Raw genomic sequence first — 24,006 nt, 5'->3', positions numbered from 1 at the left:
CAGGTTTCACTCCAATACAGATTGGACTGGGTCACAGCTTTGAAGAAAAAAATAAAACAAATGAAACTTCAAGATAAAACTAATGGCTTTTTAGGTTTATAAGCCCCGAATTTCTGTACCACCCTCCCCACACATGCACACTGGGACTGGAAAATGAAAGTTTCTAGTAGGTGTCCGTAAGATCAGACAGGCCTATTTGTCTTTTACGTATACTCTTGATGCAAATGAACTGGAAATAAGGATACCCACAGGACAGATCTTCAGTAACTTCTGCCTGCTATCAGGAGAGGAATTCATGTAGCAAACCCACTCTGTGAATCAGCAGTTGCTGAAGTATGCTTATGATGGCTTTATGCAGTCGGCACTGCTTGACTTATGTGCACGGCTCCTGACTCCATGTGAGCCATGAGGAACTGGAAGCAAATGATCTCTGACCTCCAGCAGGAAGCAGAGCGAAGTCTGTTCTGTTTATTCCACCTGTTTTTGGAAACTTGCAGCCCTGAAGGACTGGTACAGAAATCTGTTATGCTTAGGAACTCAGTTTGGAGGGGGGGGGGGATAGGATCGGCCCACTGTAAAAGCCACCAGGGGAATTGGGTCAGAATTCGGCTATGCTGCTGCTTTGACCAAAGAATAAGATCTAGTGACTCTTACTTGGAGCGAAATGAAAAGATCAAGGGCTGAATTAGTCATTTTCCCCATGTTACATAACAATATTTTAGCAAACATTCTTCTCCCTGAACGTTTAAATGCATTGCTTGAATAATCACTGAAGACAATGTGGTAATAATATATTCCTTATGTGTTGGAGGCAAAGCATTTCTTCTGGTTTTACTTTTATAAAATGTATTAAACAACTTATTTTTTGTTGTTGTTTACACGCAGGGAGTTGGGGGGGGGGTGCTTTGTTTTTTACAGTTGTTATTCCTTTAAGGGAGCACATTTTTTGTCTGTGATTCAGCGACAACTGGATTTCTATTAAATGGGTCTGATGCCTGTGGTGGGATTCATCCCAGATAACTTCATCTAGCTGGAAGCTGCATACTTGGTCGAACATGCACGACTCTTAGGAGTGAGGGTGGAGGCCTGCTGGCAGCTCTCAGGGAGGAATATTTTAGCCAGCCCTACCTACAACCCTCTTGCAATCGCCTTGGTGTCGGTGTCACCTTTGCTTGGCGTATTTAAGGCAAACCCCATCTGAGTACCTAGAAAGTAGGTTTTCTTCCACCTATAGCTCCTGAGTGGCCTGGTTGTTTAGTCATGCTCTAATTCACCCTTGTTTCGGGGCTGACGCCACCAGAAAAGGCAGCTCTGACCACTTTCTTTGAAGGCACAGCCAGGAAAAGAAAGTGGAGGTGTGGTACGCCCAGAACGTTTTATGAGATTTGTGTGGTTAGGAAGCAGTCCCTAGAGGTGGCTGACCTGGCCTCTGAAACCTCGTCAGTTGGAGGGCAAAACCTCCCCAAATCTACCATTTCTTGGAGGTATGGGGGAGATGAGCAGAGAGGCTGCCTGGAGGAGAGGGTCTCGCTGATGCCAGCATGCAGAAAGCACCCTGGGATGCGCAGGGGGTAGGAGGGACCCTTGGGAAGATGTGGGTCAGGAACGACCCTGGCTCTTGTCCTTCTGCCACAGGCTCCCAGCCTGCTCCAGCTCTCTGTTTAGAAAAGTACAGGGTTAATGTTGCTGACTGCAAAAGGAGGTGAACGTGGATCTTGTTCCATGGTGAGTACCACGATGGGGGCAGAGGTACACGATGCCACCTGTAGGAAAAGGGGGTCGAAAAGGAGTGGCAAGATCACTTTGTCTAGCCAACCAGGAGGGATTCTTATTGTTAGACACAAATCTTACTGGGTTTGAAAAAACCGGATTTAAAAAAAGAAGCCTGTATTAGCTCCAGACAGAGATGCATCCTGTAATCATGGAAATTTTCTGTTTTACTGCTGGCTTTGGGAGGAAATTCTGGTTTTCGAAGCTACAACATGACTGATAGGTTTTATTTGTATTTTTGAGAATTGTTTTTTTTTTGTTGATGTACTCCCATGACTCAAATCCATTTGAATTTTTCCCTCTGAACCATGCGTTTGTATGCCCTGGCTAGCCTCGCGTTGCATTTGATATTCTGGCATTGGGCAGTGGAGGATGGAGAAGTGTTTTTCCACTGCTACCACAGCGGTCTTCAGCTTAGCGTTGTAAAGCACGACTCTTTGCACAATCCACCATGCTCAGTTATGCTCTGTCACTCTTCAGGATAACCAAGCACAGGGATTTTGATCCACTGAGGCCAGCACTGCTGAATAAAAGCACTGCAAAGAGAGGCGCAAGCCTCACCTCTTGCTTTGACATCTCTCTGGCCTGAGAAAGAGGTTCCTCCTCCCAGCCTGAGTATTTTTTTGTGCTTAGGGTGGGGTCTCTCCTTTAATAGCATAATTAGGGTAGGGGATTTTCACCTACCCACAGACCCTTCCCACATTTGGACTGTTCAGAGCAGTGACCTAAATAGAGATTATTTAGGGCTGGTTTTGAAGGGAGAGTTAGCTTCCAGCCTATCCCCCTGCACTGCAGGGTGCAGATGGCTGATGGAGGTAGCTCTCGCTTTCTCCTGGGTAAGCATTTCTGCTTTGCATAGGTAAATATTTGCTGGGCCAGAGAGAGACAGGCAGAGGAATTGATGCTATGGCTGTAAGGTTAAGCTGTTTGCTGGAGAGAGGACACCAGCCCTCCAGGCTCGCTCTAAGAACACGCTGCAGACCCAGCTCTGCAAACGAGACCCCCAAGGGCACGCTCCATTTATGACTTGTCCCCAGCCAGCACTGAACCATCAGCGCGTGAATGGTTGCGCGAATGCCTGGTGATGAAAAATGGAGGCACCTCGGGGACTTCATTGAAAGCCTGTGTGTTTTCCCTCCCTGCCATCTGCACCGGCTCCCCGGGGGCTCCGAGAGCTGAGCCTGTGAGCTGCCTCCTTCCTTCCGAGCGAGGTGCTCCGGGACATCCTCCCCGTGCGAGGAACATCCTCACCACCGAGATGCTGCTGTGGCACCGGTACCCAGTGGGAACCCAGCCAGCTCATCCTGATGCCCAGGAAGGGATTGGAGCCTGCCTTGCTTTCTGACAACTCTGTTGCCTGTAAAGCTGGAAGGAATAAAAGCCTCGGCAGCTACTGTCAGCAGACCTGGCTCTGCACTTGTGTAAGTGGGTAGCATTTTTCATCTCCACGCTGTTTGCTTTAACATGTCAAACAGCTGGCATTTTTGCAAGGTTTCCCTAGCTCCTCCCTCCCTCTCTCCTTCCCTCCCCTTTTCTCCTGCCTCTATAAAATAATGCTGCTATAATCTAGTTTGACTCAGCAGGATCCTTTTCACGCTGGCTGATCCCCATATATAGGCATCAGTTCAAGGAGGTGCACCAGAACGCTGCAATATTTTCCCTAACATTTTGTTTAACCAGGATGACATTATTCAGACAAATTAATTCCTCCAAGACGTAAACTTGTTCTGACTGAGTGCTGCAGCAGCCTCCCTGAGAGCAACAAACCATGATCTGACATCTTAACAGCTCTCTACACGGTCAGGGGGAGTCGTACAGGAAAGATCTTCAGCTGTGCATATGTGCATGGTGCAGCTGTCCCTTTCTGTAGATAGATTGCTCTTCCAGCCAGGTTTGGGTAGAAAAGATGACTTTTTTTGTTGTTGTTGTTTTTTTAAGTATATGGGATCTAACACACAAGCCATTTAGAAAACTATCCTGGCATACGAAAGCAGAAGGTAAAAGCTGCCTTACCCTCTTTATCCTTTCCACAGATTTGAAAAATGGGGGGGTCCAGCTGTGCCACTCTTCTTCTGCTACACCTTGAGTTCATCTGGCATGTCTGAGGTAGCACATTGCTACGTGGGACTCACAAAGCTCGGATGCATGTGCAGCTGATGGGTGCCCCCTGTATGTGCCAAATGGCAGCCCCTGTGAGAAGGGGAGAGGAAAACATTACCAGCCACTCACACGTCTGTCAAAAGAAGGAATTCCTGGTGCTTCACGGGCAGAAACAGTGCAAAGAGGTCCCAACATGGGACAGCTGTCCTGTAGTGCTGCTTTTACCCTGTGTGGGATGTATGGGGAAGTAAGCTACCTCAGGCCCTGCTGTGAGCACCAGCTCTTGGGGTGGTGTGGCCAGGCTGCAGGAGCTGTGTTCAGCTGAGTTTTTCTGTCCTTGTTCCCTGAATGTCTTCCTGGTGTTTGAGTCATATCATGTACCCTATAAAGTCTGTGCTCTAGGAGGCAGCTGGGAAATGACTTTTTCCTCCTCCTGCCCTTTGTTCTACCTAGCCCTGAGCATCGTTATGGCTGTTCAGGTGCCTACCAGTTCTTTCCTTAGCTCCAGGATCCCTAATTCAGTCTGTGTGCTAGCTTTGAGCCTGCCAATGCTGCTGAAAGCTCCCTGGAGCAAGGAAATGGGAACGGTGGTTAAGGTAAAATAGCTGGAGCTCAGCTATTTGAACAGGGTCCTGGGTCCATATCTCAAAGCTGGGATTCCTGCATTGAATTCTACTGCTGCTTTTTGTTTTTGTTGTTGTTATTGTTCAGCTTGAGTTGCTTCAGTATGCCTCAGTTTTTCCTTCCTGAGAAACGGGTTGGTGTTAATGAACTGCTGATTGAGATGTGCATGGAATGACTTCGTGGCCATCCAGTCAGCTGAGCACTTGGATCTTGGGGTGCTGGGAGCTTCTCCTAGCTGGTCTTCTCTTCTACACCTCGCTGTGTGCTAGTGTAGTCAGAGCAACTTGGGGAAAATGTTCTTGCTGGAGCAGTGTGTTATTGACAGAGGCCATCGCTAGCCTCTTGGTACTCCAGCTTTAAATACCTTGATGTAGTATTATCACCATTAACTCAAAGCGAGTTAAGGTTACAGCAGACAAAAGTGTAACATCCAAAAGACACTGAATAATTCAAAGGGCTTATAACGCTGTAACTTACGGAGATGGAATTCCATACGCTTAAAACTCCCTTATGCTTAGATGAGTTTCAGAGGTTCCCCTTGCTCTGTATCAGCTGTGACAGATGCTTCCCATCTTTCTCCCTGGGGATCTTTCCATCTTTTTCTGGTTCTGTTTGTGAAAGGTCTTTCATCGGGAATATATCTTCTTTTGTATTGTAGTTTTATCTTTTGGTGAACAGTCAGCCTCCAAGCTCTCTCCCTTCTTCCAGCCATAGGATCATCTCTGATGATTTTGAGTCCTTTCTTTTTGGCAGAAGTAGGCTTGACCAGTAGCTTTGAAAATGCTGCCACTCAGACGTGTTTAACTACAACTATCCCCTACACAATAGTAACCAGTGTTGGCTCTTTGGTTTTTAGGGGCTTGTCAAAGTGATTAGCAAGTTTTTTCTCTGTAGTAAGGGAAAACACTTTTTTCTCCTGTTGAAGCAATTCTTAAATGTGTCTGCCAAACCTTCTACATGCTGAATTTTTTATTTCATGTGTTAAGTAGCTACCTCTCTTTATACAAACCTAGAAATGCGCTTAAATGATGCAACTTATTAATGGTTTCTGCTTAAGACTCCTCACGACAGTACCCAGGCAGCCTGGGATGTCGTCTTTTCTCCCAGCAATGTCTTTGAGGCCAGTGTGACTGTCTCTACAAGAGAAAGAGACGTGTCCCTTCATGTGATAGTGCATGGCTAAAACTGATTTTTAGTGCTGTTCTGCAGAGCTGTTAAGCATTGAGTACTATTAGGCTTATCTGTAAGCTGTTGTTAACAATGCTGAAAAAAAATGCTGATGAAAAATAGCAGCTTAGTAAGATGTCAGTGGAATAGGACATTCATCAGTCCATGCCTCTGGGCTCGCTTCAGCAAAACTAGTTTAATACACCCAATAGGGAGGCCTTCTTTTCTTCCAGGGAAGAAAACAAGCATCTTCTGGCACACCAACTCTATCTATAGGTGGAGGCTCATCCTGCAAAGTGCCTTGCTTAGGAAGGAGCACAGCTTTCTATACAGCCAGCTAAGGAAGCCTTCCAGTGTTGGCTGATACCAACCCTTGCAAAAGGCCTACTTGTAAAAGCCGGGAGGGAAGAAGTTGAAGTGGTTTTGCACCCAAGTTCAGTGTTGGTGGAAGAGTGGAATCCCCTATCTAGTCTGCTCTCCATTTCTTATGAGGATACTGAAAACCAAAGAGGATGAAGAAAGGAGCCAAAGGTGGGAGGAAAAAAATACTTGAAAGTGAGTTCAGACAGTTCAGCTTCCCAGAGGTGGCGTGATGTAATGTGCAAGGCGAGGTACTGGCTATTAAAGGAACTTTTATAGTGGTGAAAGGCAGAACAATGGTGGAAGCAGTAGCCAAACATTCACAGCAGAAATGAGACAAATAATTTAGCAGTATGACCGGTTCCTACTGGTTCAAAAGAAGACTGGTAAGCGATAAGTCTTCATCTCTTGATGTTTTTAGACTAGGCCGAACGCTGTCATGGAATCCCAACTTAGTTCAACAGCTCTCGATGAATTTCTGCTGGAGCTGGAGTGATGGTTCTGGTCTGTGATGTGCAGGAGGTCCCGTGAGACGAGTGATGGATCTTTTGTCAAGAAGCTCAGCTTGCTGATGTTAAACCTGTAAAGCACTAAAAGTCTGAAGTGGATCGGTTGCCAGGGATTCTGCACAGAAACAATGCTGTGGTGGTGCCAAGGACCTCACAAACCGTGGAGCTGGTGTAGAAGGGGTGGTGTCTTGATTTCTTTTTGTACTCTTCCCAGAAGAGTGCAGAGAGTCCAGGCATGGCTGGAAGATGGGAAGCGTGCACATCGTATGCTGGCAGGGTCCCTGTGTCCTGTGCAGGGTGCTAGCTAACACGTTCCTCCTGTTAGACCTCTGCCATGGCAGGTCCAGATGTTATTAAATCCAGCTGATACTACCGAATGATGATGATTTACGGCCACTGGGGATTTGTCTGCCTTTGTTCAAGGAGCTCAAGAAAGGCACTTATGGAGATGGTGCTTGGAGTGGTCAGCCATCTAGGTCAGAAGAGATAAAAGCTGATGTTTCCAAAAATTGGCCTTCTTTCTAGCCATCTTGGGGTTTGACTTGAGAGGCTGTGGGCTGCTTTGTTTTATTCTTTTTTTTCTAACCTGCTGAACGTACCCCAACTCAAGCTGCAGGCATAGAATGTCTTTTAAGACAAGACAGCTCAAATTAACCGCCCTAAAATGTAGAACACCCCGTCCCCAAGGACACTTTGCTGCGTGTGACTGTGAGCGATTAGCAGTTAAAAGGAAGGCTGTACCAAAAGTGAATTACTTCACACATCAGGCCTTGAAAAGATCAGCTCTACACCCAGCTGTAATGCTAGGGATGCCAGAGAAACAGTGGAGTTTAAAGTTCATAGAAGCAGAAGAATTGAATTGGAAAGACAGGTCTTTGGTATCCAGGCAGTATTTTCTCACCGGCAGATCTCAAAGCATTTTCCAAAGCTTGGTAAGAACAAGGATACGTAGGGTCAGATGAACCCTGGAGTGAGTGCAAGGTTTTCAGTCACGCATTCCAGATCTCAGCTCAAATATTTTTGTGTTGGGTTTCTTTCAGAAAAGTACAGAGAGACCCTGGAGCCAGAAATACTGTATAAAAGACACAGGATAATTAGCAGCCTCCTGGAAACATGTGCAACTTTAATAAAATTTAAACTCCAGTTCCTTCCCACAGGTGGAGTCCAGCAGTACTGTAGGCAGTATGTACAATTAATCTATTTTTATTCCTCTTCATCTAAAAATGTGAGTGTTAAAACATATGTAGGTAAAGCAAATGGAAAGCGTAAACCTGACCGCATGCCGTGCTCATCTGAACTTGTTGCATTAGCTCTGTGAAATGCCTGGATCGCTCCTGAGCAGTGTACTCAAGTGAAGGCTTTGCTAAGAGAAACATCTTCACCTACAAACTGGACTTCTTAAAAAGCCCTATGACTTTGCAGCTCGAGAAGATATTGACTTTCCCTGCCAACCACAAAGGGGAATAAATGACTCTGGGAGGGCTCAAGTAATTATACGAAGTGCCTGGATCAACTTTTCCATGGGGATCCTGTAGCTACTGGTCTGATGGCTTAATAACGTGCTTCTGAAATGGCTGCTTTCCATTGCTGTTTCTCTCTGGGGCCAGATTTCCAGCAAGACTCCTTAGCTGCCCTTGCAGAACTGGCAGGAGGATGCCCGCTGGACTTGCATCGCATACAAAGGAGCCAACATTAACTTTTCCATAGGAAAGCTTACAGGTAGGGCAGAGCTGGGCTATGCTGCCCTAGCAGCAAACCCGGAAAAAAAGAGGATGACTCAGAAAGTCCTAGGTCACTTCCTAGCTCCACACCCTTCACCACTGCTTCCTGTCCCTCTGTCCTTTTCCCTCATCTCTTTGGAAGCTGGTGTAGCGGTACGGGAGGGGAGGAGGGATCATTTTGCACAGTAGGGTAGTATGGTGCCAGCAACAAAACGCGTTTTTTCCATTAGGAGACCACCAGTGCTCATCGATGTGTGTAGCTGGGTTGGTCAGGCACATGAGCCACGTGTTACTACCAGGATGTCTCGCGCCTTTGCACCTGGACCTGATCCATATTTAGCGTGTGGTGAAGGATGGCCCTTCCTTCTGTTCCTAGGAGAGCTGTTAAATCAGCAGCTATGGAAAGATATGAACCATACCAGTTTTACTTTGCATGAGCTGCTTGGCAGAAGGCAAGGGTTAGATTAGTTTGGGTGTTCAGATGTTCTTGCTGGGGAAAAGACAGTTTCTGGTATTCAGAAAGGAAAGTTGGAAGTAACTTGATTTAGGATGGAAACGAGCAATTCAGCAGTTAATAAGAAACAACCACCGGTGCAGGTGACTGTGAAAGATCTCAGACATTTTAAAATACTATGTGAAGCACCAGAGCACTTTTTTTTTCCACAACTGTGGAAAATAAAATCCCCAGAACAGAACGGAAAAGTTACAGAGCAGTCATCCTGGAATAATGTCATTTTTCCTCTATATTCCATAGGCACTGATTTCAGCACAAAAGTCCATGTGCCAAGAGGACGCTATCGACTGGAGAATGGGCACGTTATATAATATTTATTATGCATTTGATGTGTTTATATAAATGCACATTCCTTATGTAACTGTGTCACTAGGAGAACGGTGAGGCTGGATGAGTTGGTTTCTTCTTCCGTTGCTGCTCTGCTTTGCTTGTTGATTCTCAAGCGCTGTCACAAGACCGTGGTGCTTGTGGTACTGCTCTGTGTGCCCAAGTTAATCTCTTCTTTTCAAAAGCTCCATTCACCTTTGGGGTTTACTGTATTTTCTCGACTGTTGTTTCTTCTTTTAATGTAATACTTGGCTGAAAGCCTTTGGTGGTGTTGCTTTCACAAACTACGGAGTAATCTGGTTAGTATATATTAGGAGCTGACACTTAGCTGACTAGCACAATGTTCAGTGTCTGTGCTTTTCAACTTTAAATAATACACAGGGCAGCCTCCTCAAGTGATGTAAAAGAGCGGGTAAAGAAATGCCAACTGTCAGCTTGATTTTCAGTCTGTTCTGCTCTGACATAAACCTTCCTGACAGCTCAGACCAGTGTCCTTCATATTCCAAATTAATCCAGAATTTCTTGTGGTGATGAAAGGGAAAGAAATGACTTAGAGCGAACATCCTTGACTAACCTTGCTGACACCAGAGAATTACCACCTACTCAGATATGTCCATCTGCTCTCGACAGCAGATCACAGAGCCTGTTTTCATTTGTATTCCGATGGTTTTGCCATCAGGATTTGTCCAAGTATCCATATTGTCTTTCCGAAGTAAGGAAACTTCATTTTTTCACAAGGAGATTTAATATCTCCAGTTCATGAGTAACAGAACAGTACCAAGATGTTAGATAAAGTAGGTAATTGTATTGCAAGGAAGCTTCTGCCCACCAGTCCCACCCCCATATTTGAATGGAAGAAGTAGCCCAAAGCTTTTCAGTCATTTCTCACACATCCATCCAAGGATGGCACAGAGGATCTGGTCTATAGCACAGGTCTGTAGGGGTTAGAAGAAATTATGTACCATCCTTTTTCTCCCCACCCTATGTCACTGTCTGTCAGTGATGTCCATAGCAGTGGAGTTCCAGCAGAATTGCCCTCGGAGGTAGGCTAGAGTTGCAGAGGGGCTGATGTCTACATCTCCACGTCTTTCTCTGGCTTAAAACATCTTGTAGTAGAGGAAGGAGGGTGATGGATGGATGCTTATGGTGGAGTATCAGTCTCCAGCTAGAAAGCAGATTGTTTTTCATTTCTCTCACATCTTACTGTAGACTTCCTTGGGTAATTCTCATGTGCTCTGTCTCATCTAGATTCTCCATATATAGCTGTCTCCATTTCCCTCTTTGTATCCCTTTCTCCTCTGTCACTCTTATCTCAGCAGGCAGCTCGAACTTTCTTCTCCAGACCAGGAACTGAAGCAAACATCCAGGTCACCTGAATGAAAAGAACTAGGGATGTCATTACATCTAAAAATAATCCCAGTACCTGCTAGGGGATATATTTGACCCTGGACTTACTCAGCAGCCTGCGTTTATTTCTAATTAGAGCCTGACTTTAGACAGAAGAATGGGTGTCGCTCCAGGGGATAACTCGATTCAAACCTCTGAAGAAATCCTGGCCAAAAAAAAAAAAAGAAAAACCTGCCCCCTTCACCATAGTGGGGAACGAGTAGACACAATTCTTGCCTTACAGTGACTCTCTAAATTCTTCTTGCTGTTATCCTCAGCAGTGGCCAGTGCCTGTTGCCAGTCATCCCTGCCCAATGTTCTTCCAAAGTCATTAAAATACGTTTCACTCAAGAGAGTTTCTTTAAGAAATACAAAATAAAAACCTACATTTTCTCTCAATTTGGAAGGATCTCAGAGCACCTACAGAGGTTTCAGCCCTCATGTTCCAGGCACAGATAAGTTTCCCATTGCCCTAAAGGCTCTAACATGTTCTCCTCACATCAGGGACTTAAATGCATTTGGCAGCTCTTGAAGAACACTTCAGAGATTTGGAAGAATCATATTTTCACTGTCAGTCCAGGTAGCAGCAGCATCCAAGTGCATTGAGAGTTCTGTTGCGTTTTTTTCCAAGCTTTATATTGGATTACGTTATCTATTAAAAGCAGCTATTTTTATGCTGAACCGTTGCCATGACCTGTATTTCGCAACTTGTATGTATACACTGAAAAAAATCTCTTGTGCTCAAAAGGTGCTTCAGTGGCAGTTTTATGAAATTTTGTGGAAAAAAAAGAAAATCTCATCTTGCTGGTTTTGGTTCTGTTGTTTTGGGGACTTGTTTACTTCTTGGTAGTTCTAGGTGTCAGCTTTGGCATTCAAACCAGTGACATTACTTCTGTCAGAGCATGACAGGCCTCCCAATATCACACTGAAGCCACTCTGCAGATAATGTGAGGCACGGAGATGGAAAATAATAAAATGAAGCTCTGAGTCACTGCTGAGCCCAAGGACAGACACCAGGCATCCTTAGTCCCCAGTGCTCTTTCCCTGCCACTAGAAAACATGACTGTCCCTTGTGACTTAGGTGAGAGGAGTACGAGCTTTGCATTCTCTTCGAGTAATTTAGGTGGAAGGCAGAGATGTTAAACTGATATTCAGCTGAAATATTGAACCTTTGGTAGCTATTAGAAGCAGCTTAGACATGCCCTTATCTGTGCCTTGAAATAGGAAGGGGAAAATGGATTGTGTGCCTCTCCTTGTGGCTTAAAGAGGTGAGGTTTTTATTCTTGAAGAGTGGAGGGGAAGGGTTCTGCCTGTTTTTTTTTTTCTTCTAACTTCTAGAAATATCCAGGCTCTTAAGCAGTTCCTCCATCTTTTCCATTGCTTTGTTTTTTCCATGAAATCTCTCCTGGAGAACATGGGAGGCATAAAATAACAACTTTAAATATAAATAGGTGGTAGTTAAAGGGCTGCTGGTGGTCAATCCGTAACAAAAGAAATAAATAGACAAGCTCATCTTTGCTGGGTGCTGCCTTATTGACAAAAACAGTTTCAAATAAAACTTTATTTCTATGCTAATCAACCAGATTCCGTTTTCTTGATAGTTTTTGTCACAAATTCTTGCATTGCTCAGTCCTTCAGGAAAAGCATGGCAGGCGAGAATTCATTTCTAATGTAAGAAGACCAAGAAAGAAGAGGGTGAGGGGAACTATAAATAACCACCGAAATGTCACAGAGTCAGTCATTTTTTCCTCCGCAAGTCAGCTTTAGCAGTTAAGGTCAAGATAACATTTCCATGTCAATGGTCAGTTACATCAAAATTCTAAAACAGGAAGATTGAATGGAATTTTGGATTTTTTTCTTGTATTCCACCCAGATCTGACCAATTTATAGCCTCTTCAGTCTGCCAACTATGAGTTCCAGTGTTATTTTGGTTAAGCGCTTTGCCAGAGTGGCAAGCTTGGATTGGAGCATCAGGTTTATTAAAGGCTATGAAATTAAATTCGCTACCAAAAAGAAAAAAAAAAAAAACTACTTCTTGCTGATAGTAACTTCTTTGTTTTTCCTTTGATGCGGTTCAATTGTACTTGGATTTTGGCCTAACGATTTGCTACACAATTTTGTTTTGTTTTCACCAAGTTCTAATCAGTTTAAACTGCAAGCGGTTTAAAATGCCTCTCTAACAGCTTCCTCAGCGTTGCTAATTAAGCTTTATATCTCTGTGTTGTCCACAATTGTATCTAAACAAGGAGCAGAGTGGAGCTGCTCCCTGCTTGCCACATCTCCCAGCTGCGTGTAATTCCTGCTGCCTGTGCGGAAAGCAATCACGATGGGACAGATCCTTCAGGCCTTATTTAGGCAAAACTCCCAGGGTGGCATACGAGGTCAGGCACATCGTGTTTTGAGGGAAGAGATGGATTTGATGGTGAGAACGTGTAAGGCAAGCAAGGCAGCATCTGTAGTGCAAGGACTGGAAGCTCTTGGGCTTTTAGGGAACAGCTTTGCTTTATCCCCTAGAGCACTTTGTACCGTGCAGCCCGGTGTTGTGACCGGGTTGTAGGTGCTGTCACCTGGCGTGTTGTTAATAATAGGTAAAAGCACAGGCTATCAAAATGTGCAATGTATTCTTCCTGTCCCTGAGGAGCAAAGCTAATGGCGTATCATCGTTTTATTTCACAGTGGAGTGAACCTCAGTAGCTGTAGAAAGAAGCCCAACAAATCCTTGAGCCAGCTGAAGATGGTCACTCTGCAGTTGGCACAGCCGGCGGGTGATTCATCCCTAGGTAGCGACCCCGGGGTCTGGAGCGATGCTAATCGCCAGCAGGGTCCAGGGATTTTGGTGGCAGCTCTGTGCCAGTTCTGCTGAGTCGACGAAGCCTGGAACAAACTGCTTACCTCCAGCGTTCTGGGAGGGATTGTGAGGGATTTCCTTCAAATCAGAAATCTTGGAAAATCAGCATCTTACCCCAGGCAGTGCGTTATGCAGCAGATTGGAACGAGGGCTGGAGGGCTTGTCATGAGCTTGGGATCTCCTCGGATTAAAGAAATCTGGGGTGGATGATCCAGTAAGACAAGGCAGGCTCATACTTGGTGCTCTGCTTTGCTGACGCTCATCTCTCAGTGCTCCAGAAGCCTGGTGGGACGCTTGTTGCTCCAGCTGCAGTCCTGGTGCAACACAACTGACTTCACATGGTTACGCTGGGGTTTGTACCTGTGGTCAGCAGTGCTAACAGAAAGCATGAGCAGGGCTCACTGACGTACGGTATGCACTGTTTTGGGTTTGTGTGAGGAATGTGCTGCTCCTCTTTTTTTTTTTGATGTCAAGATATGAGAAGGTTTGGACACACAGCTTCAGCAGAAGGAAAATTACTGAAGGAACGGGAGCTGATTACCAAGATGTGTAACAAAGTTCCTCTACATAGCACTTGAAAGCATCCTTAACAATTACTTGATTTACTGTAGTATTATCTGTGATTACAATTGTTGTTGAAAAAATTTCCTAGGCTTAGAGGATAAAAAGAGTCATGTGAGTTAGAGAACACTTCCCCAAGACTGCAATATTTTACTCTTGCAAATTGCAGTGGGCACACTGAAGCACTGCAACACCTATTCCCCCATCCTGCGCTTCCCAAAGTCAGACTTCGGGGACTTTTGAGGTGCATGCAGTCATTACAGATTAGCTGGAATTGTGGCTGTTAAATATCTCATTTCCATCAAGAAACAATTTGGGCACACGGACCGCTTCACAAGTGTTTATCAAATGTAACAGCATCCTGTTTCTCCCAGGGTTGTGCAACTCCTATAGCTATTGAGTGTACAGGCAAACTGAGGCACAGAGCAGGGAACTGCCTTGCCTCTGACAGTTACATGATGGAAAAAGCAGAAGTAAAACCAGGCGTTTTACCTTCCAGCCCAAAAATTTACAGTACGAATCCCTCAGTTAAGTTCCTAAGTGCTGCCATTTTTAAGTGACAAAGACCCCAGTGTTGTCAGAGCGAGGAATGCACAGAAGATGAGTAGCTTCGAGTGCCAAAGAGCAGTTAAGTAACTTCCAACATGAGGCAGCTTGTGGATTTTTAGCTGGAAGGAGTCAGTGTGATTGTGGTCGGACGCTGAGCCTAATGCAGAGCAGATCGCTTAACCCTGGTGTTCCAGCATGGGTCTCAACTTGTTGGCGCTGGAGATGGCCGTGGGTCTTCTGTAAAACAGGGCTGAGCAAGAGAGACATCACCCTGTTCCTAATTTTAATTATGTTCACTGTTAAAAATATCTACCTCTAGTTAGCACGGGCAGCCTGTGAGCCTGCCAGATCCAGCAGCTGCCTTCTCTAGGTCTCCTCTCCACCCGTGGGCATGCTCAGATGATAGTAAAGCAACCCCTTAACCTCTGTTTGGTAAGATAGCTGTCTTAAGAAAGCACAAATGGAGCTCCTTCCTCTCGCTGTAGAGCCTATTTTGATACCTGCTAATCTTTCACGAACCTCTTCTTGAACCCTGCTCCATTTTAATTATGGTCTTGATGCTATCGCACATTTGTGGACTCGATTGCCTGTTGTTGTCATTTTTACTACTCACCCAAGCCATAAAAATACATTAGTCTGTCTCTAATAGTTACAGGGCAAGGGGAAGGGACTCTTTCACCATGTATGCTGGGAGGACTCCGGGCCAGATTCACCTCCAGCTGCTCAGAGTCCAAAAACACAAAGCTGAATTGGGTTGATCCTAACAAGAAAAGCAGATTCCAGCAGAGGGGAAACGTGCCAGCCATGGTATTGCTACTGTGCTGGGAAAGCCACTGAAAACCGAGCCGAATGGAAGAACTATTTGAAAGCCACTGAAAACAGCAACCTCCAGGGCCTGAGCCTACCCTGTGTAGCTGTCGGTAGCTGTGTGCTCAGCGCCGACCCACATCACACTGGTAGCATTGCAGGGCTGCCAAGGTAATTTATCCCGGCATCTTTTCTCCCCTCTCCCAGCAAAACAAACTCTACCACCTAAAGAGCACCCTCACTGCTTACCACTGTGGCTGAATTAGGGACTTTTTCCAGATTATTCCTGGCTGTCAGGGGTCATGCCTCTTCCCTCCCCCCATACACACTGGCACAGATATATGGCAATGTGACCTGAGCGGCAGGGATCCAGCCGAGATCTGCCAGCACCTACCCCTCTGAGAGCAGCAGAAAGGGCAGGAAAGTGTCACCCACTGCTAATAACGTGTCCAGTTGGTAAGGTAAGCAGGAAAAGTTAACCCACACATGCCTAGATTTTTCCCTTTGGATAGGGAGGAGGGAATTTCATGCCAGTCATTAGTGAATTAAAAGCTGCATGTGCCAAGATTTACACATCTATGGAGAAAGATGGTAAATCATCACTAGGGACGGCTGAGGACTTTGTGAAGGGAACTGGGGTCTCAGTCTTCAATGCTCTTTTTATATTAAAAAAAAAAAAGAAAGGTTTTGAAAGTGTTGAAATTACATCTTGACACTTAACCCCTCCACCACTGTCTGCTTTATATTTAATTTATAATCCAACTATATGTTTGCAGACCAAAGCCCTAAATGAAACCATTTGAAATCATATGAAGTACAGCGTTTCAATTGACCTGATCTAATTTGGGGTTTATAAATTCACCAGACTTTTTGAGATTAAAGCGCTCTGTCTTCACTTAAGTATGGAAATATTTTCAAGCCTCAAAAATCATCCCACAATGGGGAAAATGTCTCCTGCTCCGCTCTCCTCACAGTCTGAGGAAATGAAGGACAGAGTCACAAGATTTAAAGCAATTCACTTACCACACTTTACTAAGTTACAGTTCAACTACAGTAGTTGACCGTGTGCCTGTTTTTAGCACAACAGTCACTTTTGGTTCCCGCAGCTAATACCATCTCCTCTGCAGTCACTCCAAAAATGTTTCTTCTCCAGTGCTCACGAAATGAGTTCATGTCCCCACGCATGAATTGCCAACGTAATTTATTCCAGCAACTTCCCTCCCCTTTCCCAGCAAAACAAGCTATACCATCCTCGTGTCCCAGTGCATGAGCTCTCCTCTGTCTGCCATGCGGAGTGCAGGAGAGGTTACGTTCATTAGCATTCCAGATGAATTGCCAGCACATAAGCAGCAGTGACTAATCTTGGTGGCTTTTCTCCTGCATTTACTGCTAGGTCATTGTGGGAGGTTCCGTGTGCTGCACCGTGTTGTGAATTCCTGCTGTCACCCAAAGGTTGGTTCTGGGGGGTTTTAATCCAGAGCAGGGAAGCTGGATGTGCTGCAGCCCACAGGCTGCTTGGCTGTCGCTGCAGCGCTGCTCCTGAAGCTGTCTGCCAGCTTTCCATCTGGGACGTTCAGTTTTCAGGAGGGGATTCAACCCCTTCCAGTCCTTAATGGCTCCTGCACCCCAGAACTGTTCCCCAGCAGCTTGGATTTTCATCTTGTTTCCCACATTTAATCCCACCATCTGCAGAGCAGCTCCCGTTGGGTTTCTGTGTCTCTGTAGGACCAAGTGTTGCTACGGGGAGGCCCTGAATGACTTTCCCTGCCATTTATTATCCGATAGGTGTTCCCATTTTGTTGCTGGTTGGGCTGTGTTTTTTTAAGTCTCTCACGTCTTTACCTGCAAGCAACTAATTGATAACCTGCTCACTTCACCTGTTCTTTCCCTGCATCTTAGTGCATGTTCACTTGGGGTTATTTCTCTTTTCAGATGTGTTAGTTTACATTATTCTCCCCAGCTGAGATGTTTCTTCTTTGCCATGGATAAGCAGCTCTGCTCACAAGAGGCCTGGACCCAGCCTCGGTCTTTAATGCAAGGCCCATGTAGAAATGGATTGTATCACTTGTTCCTGCCTTGTCCTTTTCAAACCCCCCCAAAATCAGGGTTGGAGACACAAGTGTCTCCAATAAAGGAGGTCACTCCCTGCTTCTTAGCCAAAAAATACTGGAAAATGGTGGTAAACTTGCCCTTCAGCCCTTCCTGGATAGTGGGCTGTATTCTTCTGATGCGAATTCAACCACAACACCTAGGTCTGATGTTTCCTAGCTGGTTCTTCTCTTTGCCTTACTTTGATGCTCTGCGTAGCTCATCAGAGGCACCCTGGGGCTGGCAGTGGCAGCTCAGGAGGAAAAGTAAATAATAATAAAAAAAACAGCACCATCATTATATTTTTCTTCATCTTGTTTGGCTTTCTAAAGGCCTAAAAGCTCCAAGAAGTGCTAGGAGAGTTAGCTGAACCATAAAAGAGCGAAATCAAGAAGCCGAACTTGAAATCCTATAGCAAAGCTATTCCCATAATGTGCAGAAATACCTTTGTGCAGGTTGTTAGCTGCTGGGGCAGCATTTAGGCATGTGGGATAACCTGATTAGAGAATCAAAGAAAACCCTGTTAGCTCCACAGGCCAAATCCTGCCTTACAGCAACCCGATGTCAAATGGGTGTGAATCAAGGAAGCTTTCCCTTTGGCATCTTGTGGTAACACCTTGAAGAGAAGGGTTCGAGCCAGGGTTCTAGCAGGGAAAAAGGCTTAAGCAAATATACTCCCAGACAGGGAGTGAGCTGTAGTCTGAAACTAATGACTTTGTTTTTCCTCACTGGTACAGACTTGGAAGGATGAAAAGAATAAATTTCTCAGGTCTGATTTTCGGATTGTATCGGTTTAATCAGGAGTTGGTTAATTTAAAATGCTCGTCGTGTTTGGCTGTGAGAACATCAGACAGTGTGACCGAGCTGAGATTTGGGAGTAGAAGACTTGTTTCTGAAGGCATAATCCAGAAACGTGATTACCTGCCACCCTGGTCACTGCAAAACTCCCACCAAAGCCATCACAGCATGAGATGTCAGGCAAGATGATGGCAATTATCCCCTTGCAGTCTTAACTCTCTCTGAAACGCGTGAGTAGGAGCTGTGTTAGGTCTGTAGCGAAGCAGTTCCAGGCCACACCGTTTGGTGTTAAATCCCTTTGTGGGATGGATGGCAGCTACTGCTTTGTGCTCCACTCACAGCACGAGGTAGATTTTGCTCACTTTTTCTGTCTGGAGACCAGGCAAACTGCTTAGCAGGGCAGCTCTTGGATACATAGGTAAGCCGTGAAACTCCAGGTTGTGGGTGCTCAGTGTTTATCAGAGTTCAGAAAGCCATCAGGAAACTTCATGGGAGGACCATCCACTCAAGGCTATTGGGCACAGAGAAGTTGAGCTCTGGCTTAGGAAGTCTTTAAGCCAGAAATTGCTGGAGGCTGGGAGCGTATCCTCAGCAATTACCGTATTTGTTTGTCCTGATTTCATTTGCCCTTGGCCTCTGTTGCTGGCAACTGTTGGAAACGAGGCAAGCAGTGACTTGGTGAGGCAAATGCTCCGTACCTGTACGTATTCAGAAGTTGTCATAGATGCCTTACGAGTGGCACAATCTTCCATCAGCATCTGCAGATATACAGCATTCCTTCCTTGGCAGTACGGAGAACAGCAGGGATGTGGACTGAGGTGATGTGATCTGCTTATGCAAAGCAAAATGGTAATTTTGCCAGGTTATTCCTCCAAGGAGAAAATTATTGACCTTGCTTTTTCTGGCATACCAGCTACTGTTATAATGATGATGATGGTGACAGTAACCAGACAGAAAGGCCAGCAATAATTCTTTCCTGCCCATTATTACAAAGCATAAAGCAAAATCCAGTCTGAAACCTAGGCTAGTCTGGCTGTGCTCTCTTTACAAATGTGTTAGACAGTTCTCAAACGGGCTGAAATTCAGGACTTTTCATATCAGGCTTTCCAAAAACAATCCTTTTGATCTTTTGATATGAACCTGTGTGTTTATATGTTTGTATCATCCTTGTGATTTGCAGCCTAGAGATAATGTCCAACAGCGTATGTGTGAGTGCAGAAGTAACCTCTCTGAGTTCCTGGGTGATTCATCTCCTGACAATACGTCTTGGCTGCACATGTAAGGACTGGATCTTACCCCTGAGAATATTGGCTCAGAGAAGCAATAACAGTGCGGTCAGTCAAAGCACTGTTTTCCCTGGGAATTTTGTTGCATGAGGAAGCAGAACTTCAGCCTTCCTGCGTTTGTCAACGTGAGCTGCCTTTCAGCAGCTTTTTATATTTCTGTGCCTTTTTTTTTCTTTTCTTTTTTTTTTTTTTTACTCTCCTCATTTCTGTGTATCTCAGTCATAAGCAGTATTGTAATCATAGGTGTTCTGTCTCATCCAGGATTCAAACATTGATTGATAACATTGTTTGAAATCTCTAGGGTTCATCAAGCAAGAGCAGTGAGTGAAATTTTGCTTTCCTAAAGTCCAGCAAAATGACCCAGGTCATTGCCATAGACTTACTGGTAGCATCTCTGTGTGTTGTACCCTCAAGTCATGGCACGTGTCTTTTGGGTGCCTGGTTTAAATGGTGAATTGCACATTGGTGTCCGGAGGGCTGGAGTGTCTCACGGACAACTCTTTGAAGCACAGTTGTGTTGGTCTCTCTATAACTGACTGTAGGGCTGAGTGAGAGTTGAAATGGGGTGAATCACTCAGTGCAGCCCACTTGAAAGGTGTTTTTTTGGCTCCAGTGCTTCAGGAGCAGGCCAGTACATAAAAGCTGTGAGGCAAAATAGCCTGGCTTTGGAGCTGGCATTTCAGCCATCTCAGACACGGTGGGCTAGAGATAAACGATTACATGAGGTCATCCTGAACTGTCTTTGCAGTGCTTTTGTTGGGGTTGCTGTTTTTTCTCCCCAGACTCACCAGCAGTTTCCCTGCTGGTAGAAGAATATTGATTTACATACGAGGCAGATGAAGGTTCTTTAGGAGACCTGTATTTGCAGAGCAGTTAAGGGGTCTCTGTACAGCCCCAGGAACGTGAGCTTCAGCTTTGCACTGCGCATCATGGAGGTTGTCTCTGATAACTCAGCTGCAAAAGGTCGTCCAGGCTGGGCAGTATGGAGGCAAAGCACACAGGAGCACGGGCTGCATAACACTCTCGTGTTCTTGGCTATAGAAGCTGCAGTGTCTTGCTGAGATGGCACTCACATGTGGTTGTGTACGTTTTATTTGCAGAACACACTGGAGCAATGCAGTGTCTGTGCGAAGCCCATCATGGAAAGGATTCTCCGAGCCACCGGGAAGGCCTACCATCCCCACTGCTTCACCTGTGTGATGTGCCATCGCAGCCTGGATGGGATCCCCTTCACCGTGGATGCCGGTGGGAACATCCACTGCATCGAGGATTTCCATAAGTACGTCCCAAGCTGCTCTCAGTGGCTTTGCTTGTCTTTCTCTTTTGTTCCTAAAAATCCTCCTTTTCTTTTTGCTGAGTGTCCAAAAAGCTCTGGACCCTCTGCGGCTTACTCTGAAGACTCTTAAGAAGTCATCAGAGCTTTGCTTCAATCAGGCATGCTGTGACAGGCAAGATTAATTGATTAACAGCTGCTGATGCTTGATCTTGCTTAGATCTGAATTTATGGATATCCCCTGTGTTCCTCTGTTTTAAATGCTTTGCACTCCCCCTTCAGCACGTGCACATTTCTCTTCCCTGGCTCTACCTGCACTTCCACATCAGTGTCTCTCCCCTTTGTCTACCAAGCAATTAGGAGAGGTCCTGTGCAGTTGGACTCTGCAGGTATTTGCTTACCAGCTAGAGGGATCTAGGTGTCCACAGGATGCTCACAGTTCCTCTTGTTTCTAGTTGCTAATTAGATTTTAAAGCTGCTAAAAATACAGCCCTGGTAATAATTTATAGTGAAGCCTCTATTTAAAGTAAGTTGAAAGGTATAGTTGCAAATAGCTTCTGTCATTGCCATGCTACCACCCCCATCATCACAGCTAATCTGAGGAAGACAGGTAGATATAATCAGAGCACAAATGTTTCCCCTGTATGGGAAAGACAGACACATTACACCCCTCAATTATAAGAGGAAATCAATACTGACAAATGTGAGTTTACATCTCAACCATTTATCTCTTAATTTCTAAGGGGGTAGACTTAATTAGAGCCTCGTGACATCAGTGTGTGGGCCTGAAAGCTCAAAGAAGCAGACTGACTTGACAGAAAGGAAAGCAGCCACGATCAACTCGCATGTTAAAATCCAACATGAGGATGTTCCCTGGAGCTCAGATAGGTCGGGTTAATTGACAGGTGCTGAAATGGCTGTGTGCTGGTTTGATTTTCTGTGTCAGAAGACGAGTAAGATAGAAATTGGTCCTGAGCAGAGGCCCAGCATGAAAGGTTTCTCTCCAAACCAGATATGGTTTGGAGGCTGCTTCTCCTTCAAGTCCTGCAGGTCTTGAGCTTCATATTCCTTCTGGAGAAAGGTTATGAGCAGGGGTTGATGTCCATCTTCAAGTCTTTTGGCAGTGAACAGATCTGGACCTCAGGGCTCTGAGAGTGGAAAACGGGATGCTGTCAATCCAAGTAAAGGACATAAAATCATTGAACAAAAGGTGGAGGGGAAGGTGATGGGGGAGTAGTGGAAGACCTAGTGGGACATTCAGAATGTCTTTGGTCAGGTTGCCATGCATTCAGCATGACTTTGGCCAGCCCCTTTTTAACTGATCAGCAATGATATTCTGGTCTGGAGGTCAAGCACTCCACATCTTGTATACAGTTTTGATAATAAAACAGTTCCTGATGCTCATGCTACACTTAGGTACCCCTTGAGCTTGGAGCTCCCAGGAGCACATCCACTTCCCTTGAAATCTGCAAGAGTCATTTCTGGGCCCCTGAAGTTAATATTTGGCTCATAATGAATTACCCGCAGTGGCCTGGACAGCAAAATGTTGAAGTATTTTTAAGCACTGCATTTGAGCTAAATGGCACAAGGAAGCGCCTGCATGAAGCAGCATATAATTAACTGCGATTACAGCTCCGGTCATATCCTGATCCATTTAAGTTATTTTTCAGAGTGCTCACTATCGCCACTGTTTAATTCATTTTTCCGTTAGATCGCAGCTACACAGACATCTTTCATCTGCTGCCAGTGAAATTAATATTTTTCTTTATTCCTAGTACAGATAGATTTTTTTTTTTTTTTAAGCTAGTTAATTCTGGGGTGGTTCATGTGACAGGCTGGGTGGCAAAGTCAATCTTTCTTAGATATTTCAGAGGAGAAGGGTCTTTGATCTCCTTGTGTTCTGATGTTTGCTATAAGCATTGCCCTCTGTCACTCCATAGCCCATGACCCTGTCTCTCATTAAATGGCAGCAGATTCTGTAGGTCTAAGTTTCTTTTTTCTGAGCAGAGAATTTGCAGCCAGAGAATTGGTACCAATATGTTTTGAACCAAAACAGCAAGTAATTATTTGCCACAGGCTAAATGCTCCCATGCACACCCACCTGCCTGGGAGCAGAGATCAACCCTTGTCATGGGCAGATGGGGGAGCAAAACCAGAACATACATGAAATAACCAGAAACTCATGTAGTGGACAATATAAGGTGGGAAAATAAAAGGCTTGTTTTGCCTCTTTTACCAAGGGTCTGTTTCACCAATTGCCTGTTTTTAATATTTGATTTTTATTTTTTCCAAGAGATGCTTTTGGAGCAGATCCTGCTCATCTTTCTAACCTTAGGAACTGGATAAACTTTCTTAGAGTTAGGTTGAGGGTTGAGCCTAAGCATTGTGGCAGTGCATTGGTGTCACGGTCACGGGTGACTCAACAGATACTTCAGTTGTTAATTAGGGCAGGTAAAATATGCTTTGCTGACTGTCAGGTGTTCTTTAAGACCTTTACTAAAAGTCTGCAAGATGCTCTTTAATACTCTGCAAGCCTGAAATTGCATTGTAAGATGAAAGTGCTCCTTCCTGCCTTCTTTCCAAGGAGGCAGCTGTGCAAAGCTGCAAAATGTGATGTCTGCACGTGCATATGCCATTTATACACAGGCACACATTTCTGCCTTCCTGGTGCAGTTAGCAAAAACTTTTGCTCTGAGCTTAAGAATAACTGGGGCTGTCTCTTCTTTCTTCAGGAAATTTGCACCAAGATGTTCAGTGTGTAAGGAGCCCATCATGCCGGCCCCAGGACAAGAGGAGACTGTCCGCATTGTCGCCTTGGATCGTGACTTCCATGTCCAGTGCTACCGGTGTGAGGTTAGTATTCTAATCACAAGAAGGAGAGAAAGCAAAGGCTGGTATAATTTCATTGCTGCCTCATGCTATAAACACTACAGGCATACCCTATTGTAACACTGGCTCTACAATCAAATTACTTCATTGACTCCAGCATGCAAGGAATTTTTCCTCATTTATATCAGCGCAAATGAGAAGAAAATCAGGTCCCTTATTCATAACAGGTTCATTAGGAGAGCAAGAGAATGTGACTCAGTTAATTAGAGCTTAATATTTGAGAGCATCATAAATTATAGCTTGGACACAAGCGTTGCTCATGTTTATGTTCTTAAAATGAAAGCTAATGTGTGTTAGAATTTGAGCAAGATTGTACAGGAAACTCAACATATGGCTCTGGGTTGAAGAATTTTAATGGACACATAAACATGATCATTCTTGTTCAGTGCAATGCTTTTTGTGCTACTTTCCTGTTAAGTTTCATTACAC

General features: G+C 45.0%; 1 protein-coding gene across 7 annotated transcripts in view; it reads left to right on the top strand.

Moving 5' to 3' along the window:
• The window catches only part of LPP (LIM domain containing preferred translocation partner in lipoma), a 331,358-nt gene that overhangs the window by 290,734 nt on the left and 16,618 nt on the right, over positions 1–24,006 (top strand). For all 7 annotated transcript variants that reach the window (XM_082767516.1, XM_082767513.1, XM_082767515.1 and 4 more), the window contains 2 exons: positions 20,516–20,694; positions 23,421–23,541. In XM_082767516.1, the coding sequence (XP_082623642.1) occupies positions 20,516–20,694; positions 23,421–23,541 (300 nt within the window). The remainder of the gene's footprint in view (positions 1–20,515; positions 20,695–23,420; positions 23,542–24,006) is intronic.

Source organism: Aythya marila, assembly GCF_965140915.1.
Source record: "Aythya marila genome assembly, chromosome: 9".
NCBI classification, from domain to species: domain Eukaryota; kingdom Metazoa; phylum Chordata; class Aves; order Anseriformes; family Anatidae; genus Aythya; species Aythya marila.
This window is presented reverse-complemented; position numbering and strand designations above follow the sequence as displayed.